Source organism: Oncorhynchus keta, unplaced genomic scaffold (assembly GCF_023373465.1).
Source record: "Oncorhynchus keta strain PuntledgeMale-10-30-2019 unplaced genomic scaffold, Oket_V2 Un_contig_28188_pilon_pilon, whole genome shotgun sequence".
Classification (NCBI taxonomy): Eukaryota; Metazoa; Chordata; class Actinopteri; order Salmoniformes; family Salmonidae; genus Oncorhynchus; species Oncorhynchus keta.
Window position 1 is genome coordinate 1 of NW_026285907.1, and position 9,313 is coordinate 9,313.

At 44.2% G+C, this 9,313-nt stretch overlaps 1 protein-coding gene across 1 annotated transcript; it reads left to right on the forward strand.

The window, feature by feature from the left end:
• Nucleotides 1-489: 489 nt before the first annotated feature.
• On the forward strand, nt 490-4,840 carry LOC118370542 (gastrula zinc finger protein XlCGF17.1-like). Its single transcript, XM_035755579.2, has 2 exons — nt 490-1,583; nt 3,804-4,840. The coding sequence occupies exons 1-2, from the start codon at nt 1,481-1,483 to the stop codon at nt 4,634-4,636; spliced, it is 936 nt and encodes a 311-aa protein (XP_035611472.1). The 5' UTR covers nt 490-1,480; the 3' UTR covers nt 4,637-4,840.
• Nucleotides 4,841-9,313: the final 4,473 nt, after the last annotated feature.

Sequence of the window (9,313 nt, forward strand, 5' to 3'; positions counted from 1 at the left end):
GTTACAAACATTAATACATTCTTAGAACATCAGGCACGTTTTGTGCTTCTCTCTCACCACAGCAATGGCCACACCTTGGTCTAAATAGGCTACAATGTTGCACAAACCATAAACCTGGTTCGGCCCAACATTAATACATTCTTAGAACATCAGGCACATTTTCACATTACGTTTTTTATGGGGCTGATAATTACAGAGGAATCCAAATGTGATTACTCTGGTTTTTATAAGGATTTTTACATTGCAAACTGTGGAAATAATTTTTCATGCCACGAGGTAGGTTACCTGATCTTGTCAAACGGGTTCCCGGAACGAAAGACTACAAAACCGAGAGGTGCGGTTGGATCCGGCTCAAATGAAGTACCAACCTTTTCATATTATGGTGTAGGGCAATCCTAAGGATTCCTGAATGCACGGACGGTTGCAAAAAATATATATATATTTTTTTATAACTAAACCAAGATAGACCACAGCTGGTTGTTTCCAATGGGAACAGATGAGTCATAGTGGGCAGAGCCAAGCCCGAGCTCCTATTGGCGCATTCTAGCGCAAATCCTGCATATTTCTGTTAGGGAACGACTCTGTGAAGAACTTGTGTGCAATAACTCAATTGCCTCGGCATTCCTTCTAAATAACGTGATTATTTAAAACTTTTGCAAAGGGTAAAGTATACAAATCTTAGTCCACTCTGTTCACAACAAATTTTATTTTTGGGAACGGAACTGTATTAAGATCAGATGTTTCATCGATTAGAACATTTGCAGAATGTCGGCCAAAATCCATCTTCTCTCACTGCCAGCCACTGGACTTCCTCTCACTACCATATTTGGCAACGCTACGCGGATGCTTCAGTTATACTTCCGGTAAAATATCTGTCTCGTTGTTCTATCTGAGGCTGCACTGTGGTAGTGGAGGAACGGGAAGTTCCGGGCAGGCACACACCATTCTTCAGAATAAAGAAAGAACCAAAACTGTGATGTTTGTTTAGCATGTCATTGGTTTTGTCTGAAATTCACAAGCTGGTGAAAATGGTGGCGCCCATTCTGTCTGCGTCAACAGACTTCTGTGCTGGTGCAGAGACAATTTCACGATCGCACTACTTTTTTGAAGCTGAATGCAATGATTATCATGTTCCTCTTGTAGAATATTACCTCAACAGTATTGTGGAGCTGCTGCACCTAAATATAAACAGTACCGGCACCTATTTCAGTCCAAGTTAAGCACTGAATTAAATAATTGAACCAAAATAAATATAATATATATTTTTGAGAGTAAAGAAAGTGCCTGAACTGTCAAGACAATACGTTTTTTTCTATTACTCGTTGTTACTACAGGACGACTAGAATTAAGTCTGAGGCCGGTAACATCAACAGTGAGGACAAACCCAGCCTGCCCCTCTCCTTCCACACTGAGTCCAAACCTACAGTCACTGGGTCCTGATTGTGACAGTGGAGCCCAGTTTGCACTGCAGGATCCAGAGATGGCATCAGTGAAGCTGGAAGACTGCAGTCAAACACTGGAGCTGAATGTCAACATTAAAGATGAAGAAGAGGAGGAGAAGATTGGGAAATCTGTTTCTCATGGTAAGAGGAGGTTCTATCTAACTAAGTTTGTGTTGTTCATTCCAACTTCCCACTGTCCATGAAAAGTTGCAGATGAACTGTTTCAATGAGAAGGTAGATGTTATTTCATGCTACTCAGACTTACATGGTTTGACACCAGTATTGCCAACATTTGTTTTATTAACTGGTCTGTCTGGAGTGTTCAGAGTGTAGACTAAAGAAGTGAAATAGACAAACTGCCAGTGTTTTAAAGTTCTGTGAAATGAGTCTGTGTAGTTACTAACCCTTGTTATAGTGAGTAGAGGATGACACGCCCCTTTTTAGCTTTCATCTCTTACCCACTTTTAGAATAGTTTTATTCGCCTTTTGTGTTGTACAGCCTACTGATCTGAATACATACAGTGAGGGAAAAAAGTATTTGATCCCCTGCTAATTTTGTACGTTTGCCCACTGACAAAGAAATGATCAGTCTGTAATTTTAATGGTAGTTTTATTTGAACAGTGAGAGAATATCAACAAAAAAATCCAGAAAACGCATGTCAAAAATGTTATAAATGTATTTACATTTTAATGAGGAAATAAGTATTTGACCCCTCTGCAAAACATGACTTAGTATTGGTGGTAAAGCCATTGTTGGCAATCAGAGGTCAGACGTTTCTTGTAGTTGGCCACCAGGTTTGCACACATCTCAGGAGGGATTTTGTCCCACTCCTCTTTGCAGATCTTCTCCAAGCCATTAAGGTTTCGAGGCTGATGTTTGGCAACTAGAACCTTCAGCTCCCTCCACAGATTTTCTATGGGATTAAGGTCTGGAGACTGGCTAGGCCACTCCAGGACCTTAATGTGCTTCTTCTTGAGCCACTCCTTTGTTGCCTTGGCCGTGTGTTTTGGGTCATTGTCATGCTGGAATACCCATCCACGACCCATTTTTCAATGCCCTGGCTGAGGGAAGGAGGTTCTCACCCAAGATTTGACGGTACATGACCCCGTCCATCGTCCCTTTGATGTGGTGAAGTTGTCCTGTCCCCTTAGCAGAAAAACACCCCCAAAGCATAATGTTTCCACCTCCATGTTTGACGGTGGGGGATGGTGTTCTTGGGGTCATAGGCAGCATTCCTCCTCCTCCTCCAAACACGGCAAGTTGAGTTGATGCCAAAGAGCTCCATTTTGGTCTCATCTGACCACAACACTTTCACCCAGTTGTCCTCTGCCAATGAACATCTGAATGATTTAAACTTCAGACGGGCATGTAAATGTGCTTTCTTGAGCAGGGGGGCCTTGCGGGCGCTGCAGGATTTCAGTCCTTCACAGCGTAGTGTGTTACCAATTGTTTTCTTGGTGACTATGGTCCCAGCTGCCTTGAGATCATTGACAAGATCCTCCTGTGTAGTTCTGGGCTGATTCCTCACCGTTCTCATGATCCTTGCAACTCCACGAGGTGAGATCTTGCATGGAGCCCCAGGCCGAGGGAGTTTGACAGTTATTTTGTGTTTCTTCCATTTGCAAATAATCGCACCAACTGTTGTCACCTTCTCACCAAGCTGCTTGACGATGGTCTTGTAGCCCATTCCAGCCTTGTGTAGATCTACAATCTTGTCCCTGACATCCTTGGAGAGCTCGTTGGTCTTGGCCATGGTGGAGAGTTTGGAATCTGACTGATTGCTTCTGTGGACAGGTGTCTTTTATACAGGTAAGAAACTGAGATTAAGAGCACTCCCTTTAAGAGTGTGCTCCCAATCTCAGCTCCTTACCTGTATGAAAGACACCAGGGAACCATAAATCTTTCTGATTGAGAGGGGGTCAAATACTTATTTCCCTCATTAAAAAGAAAATCAATTTATAACATTTTTGGCATGTGTTTTTCTGGATGTTATTCTGTCTCTCACTGTTCAAATAAACATACCATTAAAATTACAGACTGATAATTTCTTTGTCAGTGGGCAAACGCACAAAATCAGCAGGGGATCAAATACTTTTTTCCCCTCACTGTATGTCACCTGGTACAGACAGAGGACTGGCCATCCCTTTGGGCCTGGTTCCTCTCTACCTTTCTTTATTCCGTTCCTGCCTTCTAGGGAGTTTTCTTCTTCTACATCTACATTGCTTGCTCTTTGGGGATTTTAGGCTGGGTTTCTGTAAAGCACTTTGACATCTGCTGATGTAAAAAGGGCTTCATAATATCAATGTGATAGATATGTGTATCACACCAACTAACTGGTTCTTCTGATGTTGTTCACACAGGAGACCATGTTGAGACATTCTTTACATCCAGAGAGCAACAGCAGGAAGATCACAGAGCTAAGAGGTCTCACCACTGCCCACATTGTGAGGAGACTTTCCCAATTCTATCAAAGCTAAAAATACACCTAAAAAGACACACAGGAAAGAATCTGTATTCCTGTACTGACTGTGGGAAGAGATTCACAACATCAAGGGCTCTGACAGATCATCGGAGAGTGCACACTGGAGAGAAGCCTTACTCCTGTTCTGACTGTGGGAAGAGTTTCTCTCGACAGGGCCACTTAAAAAGACATGAACATATACATAAAGGAATGAAGCCTTACACCTGCTCTGACTGTGTAAAATGCTACACAACATCAACTGAGCTAAAACTTCATCAGAGAGTGCACACTGTAGAGAAGCCTTACTCCTGCTCAGACTGTGGGAAGAGTTTCTCTCGACAGGGTTTTTTAAAAGCACATGAATTTATACATACAGGAGTGAAACCTTATTCCTGCTCTGACTGTGGGAAGATGTTCTCTCAATTGGGCAACTTAAAAACACATGAACGTATACATACAGGAGTGAAGCCTTACTCCTGCTCTGACTGTGTAAAATGCTTCACAACATCAACTGAGCTAAAAGTCCATCAGAGAACACACACAGGAGAGAAGCCTTACTCCTGCTCTGACTGTGTAAAATGCTTCACAACATCAACTGAGCTAAAAGTCCATCAGAGAACACACACAGGCGAGAAGCCTTACTTCTGCTCTGACTGTGGAAAGAGTTTCTCTCAATTGTGCCACTTAAAAAGACACCAAGGTAAACATGAAGGAGAGAAGCTTTACCACTGATCTGACTGTTGAAAATATTTTAAAACAGCTAAGCTAAAAGGTCATCAGAGAACAAGTGGCTGTTCCACTGGATGTCATAAGGTGCATGCACCAATTTGTAAGTCGCTCTGGATAAGAGCGTCTGCTAAATGACTTAAATGTAAATGTAAAGTGTGTGAATTGGACCATTTTCTGTCATGCTAATCATAAAAAATGTAATGAGTACTTTTGGGTGTCAGGGAAAATGTTTGGAGTAAAAAGTACATTATTTACTTCAGGAATTTGCCACAGGATATCTAAACATCATTGCCAATCAGGTGCATCCCTTCATGGCAGCAGTTTATCCATCTGCAAATGGATTCTTTCAGCAGGATTATGCCACAAGGTTTGTCCAGGAATGGTTCCAAGAACATTACTTCTTTGTCCATCTGTGGGAGGAGATGGAATGAGCTATTCGGAGTAGATCCATTCGCAGCCAACTTGACACAATTGTGGGAAGCATTGGAGTCGACATGGACCAGCATCCCTTTGGAACGCACACAACACATTGGACAGTCTATGCCCCGACGATTTGAGGCTGTTCTGAGGGCAAAGGGGGGTGCAACTCAATATTAGGAAGGTGTTTCAAATATTTTGTACTAGAGATGCACCGATATGGCATTTTTGGCCAATACGATATCCAATATTTTCCTTGCCAAAAGAACGATACCGATATTTACAATGTTAGCGGCCTGTTAAGCATTTTAGCAGTTAAATAGTTAACACACACACGGATGCAGCGGTCTGCAAGAGGCATCACTACAGTCCCGGGTTTGAATCCTGGCTGTATCAAATCCGGATGTGATTGAGAGTCCCATAGGGCCGGGCACAATTGGCCCAGTGTCGTCCGGGGTAGTCCGTCCTTGTAAATAAGCATTTTGTTCTTAACCGATTTGTCTAGTTAAGTAAAGGTTACACACACCATACCACACCGACCAAACAGTTATTTTGTTGGCATTTACTTATGTCCCCATTACCAGTAAAACATAATCAAAACCTATTTCTTTCACTTACTTGCTGTGCTGTTTCATCGTTCAGTCGTTTCAATCTCAACCAGGATTTCATCATACATGTCAAGCAGTGAAGTTTCAGCTCTGTCTGTCCGTAGCCTCTCTTCCTCATGTTCTCTTTCACTGTCCGTTTCCATCTTGTCCAGCTGTTTATGTAACATGTCACGTAAACCCTGTTACTTGTCTGCATGAAGTAGTGGTCCTTGTACCGAGCATCGAGCGTGATGGCAACACAGTAAAGAGGCTCAGAGAGAATGCCATCGAATCGCTTGTTCACAGCATCAAGTACTTTTGTAAGTTAACCCCACGGTCTGCGTTGGGCAGTTTTGTTGAGAAGGGGTTTCAATGCCATGACAGAGGGTATCATTTCTGCTGCAGTTGCAATAGGGCTTTCCTCAGTACGAAATCCTAATCGACCCACTGTGCTGTCAGACTCAGTATGCTCGTGGGGCTGACATTGCTGGTCCAAATATCAGTTGTGAAGCTAATAGCACTGACACCCATAGATGTGCGTTTTAACAATTCTGTGTAACTCCGGTAGGGCACTGAAGCTCCCTTCAGTAACCTCGAGCACAACCGTTCCTTGATTTTAACTGGCGGCTTTATTCTGTAGTTTTAGTCAGAATTATCACCTTCCGTGAGAACTATAAAGTAAATGAAAAATACAGTTAAGCACACTCTTACAACCTTATGTTACGAGTGACTTATTAGCTTGGTATAACTCTGAAGTGCTTACATACATAAAAGTTTAACCGGCGTTATAACGGGTTATCAAATAAAATGTATTTATATAGCCCTTCGTACATCAGCTGATATCTCAAAGTGCTGTACAGAAACCCAGCCTAAAACCCCAAACAGCAAGCAATGCAGGTGTAGAAGCACGGTGGCTAGGAAAAACTCCCTAGAAAGGCCAAAACCTAGGAAGAAACCTAGAGAGGAACCAGGCTATGTGGGGTGGCCAGTCCTCTTCTGGCTGTGCCGGGTGGAGATTATAACAGAACATGGCCAAGATGTTCAAATGTTCATAAATGACCAGCATGGTCGTATAATAATAAGGCAGAACAGTTGAAACTGGAGCAGCAGCACGGTCAGGTGGACTGGGGACAGCAAGGAGTCATCATGTCAGGTAGTCCTGGGGCATGGTCCATCTAATTTTATTTGTCACATACACATGGTTAGCAGATGTTAATGCGAGTGTAGCGAAATGCTTGTGCTTCTAGTTCCGACAATGCAGTGATAACCAACAAGTAATCTAACTAACAATTACAAAACTACTGTCTTATACACAGTGTAAGGGGATAAGGAATATGTACATAAGGATATATGAATGAGTGATGGTACAGAGCAGCATACAGTAGATGGTATCGAGTACAGTATATACATATGAGATGAGTATGTAGACAAAGTAAACAAAGTGGCATAGTTAAAGTGGCTAGTGATACATGTATTACATAAGGATGCAGTCGATGATGTAGAGTACAGTATATACGTATGCATATGAGATGAATAATGTAGGGTAAGTAACAGTGATAGTGATATATTTACATAATTTCCCATCAATTCCCATTATTAAAGTGGCTGGAGTTGGGTCAGTGTCAATGACAGTGTGTTGGCAGCAGCCACTCAATGTTAGTGGTGGCTGTTTAACAGTCTGATGGCCTTGATAGAAGCTGTTTTTCAGTCTCTCGGTCCCAGCTTTGATGCACCTGTACTGACCTCGCCTTCTGGATGATAGCGGGGTGAACAGGCAGTGGTTCGGGTGGTTGATGTCCTTGATGATCTTTATGGCCTTCCTGTAACATCGGGTGGTGTAGGTGTCCTGGAGGGCAGGTAGTTTGCCCCGGTGATGCGTTGTGCAGACCTCACTACCCTCTGGAGAGCCTTACGGTTGAGGGCGGAGCAGTTGCCGTACCAGGCGGTGATACAGCCCGCCAGGATGCTCTCGATTGTGCATCTGTAGAAGTTTGTGAGTGCTTTTGGTGACAAGCCGAATTTCTTCAGCCTCCTGAGGTTGAAGAGGCGCTGCTGCGCCTTCTTCACGACGCTGTCAGTGTGAGTGGACCAATTCAGTTTGTCTGTGATGTGTATGCCGAGGAACTTAAAACTTGCTACCCTCTCCACTACTGTTCCATCGATGTGGATAGGGGGGTGTTCCCTCTGCTGTTTCCTGAAGTCCACAATCATCTCCTTAGTTTTGTTGACGTTGAGTGTGAGGTTATTTTCCTGACACCACACTCTGAAGGCCCTCACCTCCTCCCTGTAGGCCGTCTCGTCGTTGTTGGTAATCAAGCCTACCACTGTTGTGTCGTCCGCAAACTTGATGATTGAGTTGGAGGCGTGCGTGGCCACGCAGTCGTGGGTGAACAGGGAGTACAGGAGAGGGCTCAGAACGCACCCTTGTGGGGCCCCCGTGTTGAGGATCAGCGGGGAGGAGATGTTGTTGCCTACCCTCACCACCTGGGGGCGGCCCGTCAGGAAGTCCAGTACCCAGTTGCACAGGGCGGGGTCGAGACCCAGGGTCTCGAGCTTGATGACAAGCTTGGAGGGTACTATGGTGTTGAATGCCGAGCTGTAGTCGATGAACAGCATTCTCACATAGGTATTCCTCTTGTCCAGGTGGGTTAGGGCATATGTGGGGTGGCCAGTCCACTTCTGGCTGTGCTGGGTGGAGATTATAACAGAACATGGCCAAGATGTTAAAATGTTCATAAATGACCAGCATGGTCGAATAATAATAAGGCAGAACAGTTGAAACTGGAGCAGCAGCACGGCCAGGTGGACTGGGGACAGCAAGGAGTCATCATGTCAGGTAGTCCTGGGGCATGGTCCAAGGGCTCAGGTCAGTTGAAACTGGAGCAGCAGCACGGCCAGGTGGACTGGGGACAGCAAGGAGTCATCATGTCAGGTAGTCCTGGGGCATGGTCCTAGGGCTCAGGTCCTCTGAGATAGAGATAGAAGGAGAGAATTAGAGAACGCACACTTAGATTCACACAGGACACCGAATAGGACAGGAGAAGTACTCCAGATATAACAAACTGACCCTAGCCCCCAACACAAACTACTGCAGCATAAATACTGGAGGCTGAGACAGGAGGGGTCAGGAGACACTGTGGCCCCTTCCGAGGACACCCCCGGACAGGGCCAAACAGGAACGATATAACCCCACCCACTTTGCCAAAGCACAGCCCCCACACCACTAGAGGGATATCTTCAACCACCAACTTACCATCCTGAGACAAGGCTAAGTATAGCCCACAAAGATCTCGGCCATGGCACCAACCCAGACAGGATGACCACATGAATTAAACATTAAACACATGAATAAAGGAAAAAATACCTCATTGGCTGCTTATTACAGAAGGGAGGAAATCAAACTTCACACTTATTATTCCTGGCATGAATTCACACTTCATCCTAACATACACTCTTCAACCTTTATGAACTACACCCGATGACATGAAAACTTAGCTAACGCAGGGCAGGGTTGCCTTCCCTCCAAAAGTGTGTTGCTTCAATAAGGTTCCCCATTACAACAGTATTAGCTACGTAGTTCCGCTTGTATTATCATTTCCCCCGCACAGCGGACACGTAAACAATTCAAACAAAAGACAACGACATAACCTGTAAGTCTAACTGTCAGTTACAGGCA

Coding starts and splice junctions, on each gene's coding strand:
- LOC118370542 (XM_035755579.2), top strand. CDS start 1,481: ATGGCATCAGTGAAGCTGGAAGACTGCAGTCAAACACTGGAGCTGAAT. Junction 1,584..3,803: donor TGGGAAATCTGTTTCTCATG/GTAAGAGGAGGT, acceptor TTGTTCACACAG/GAGACCATGTTGAGACATTC.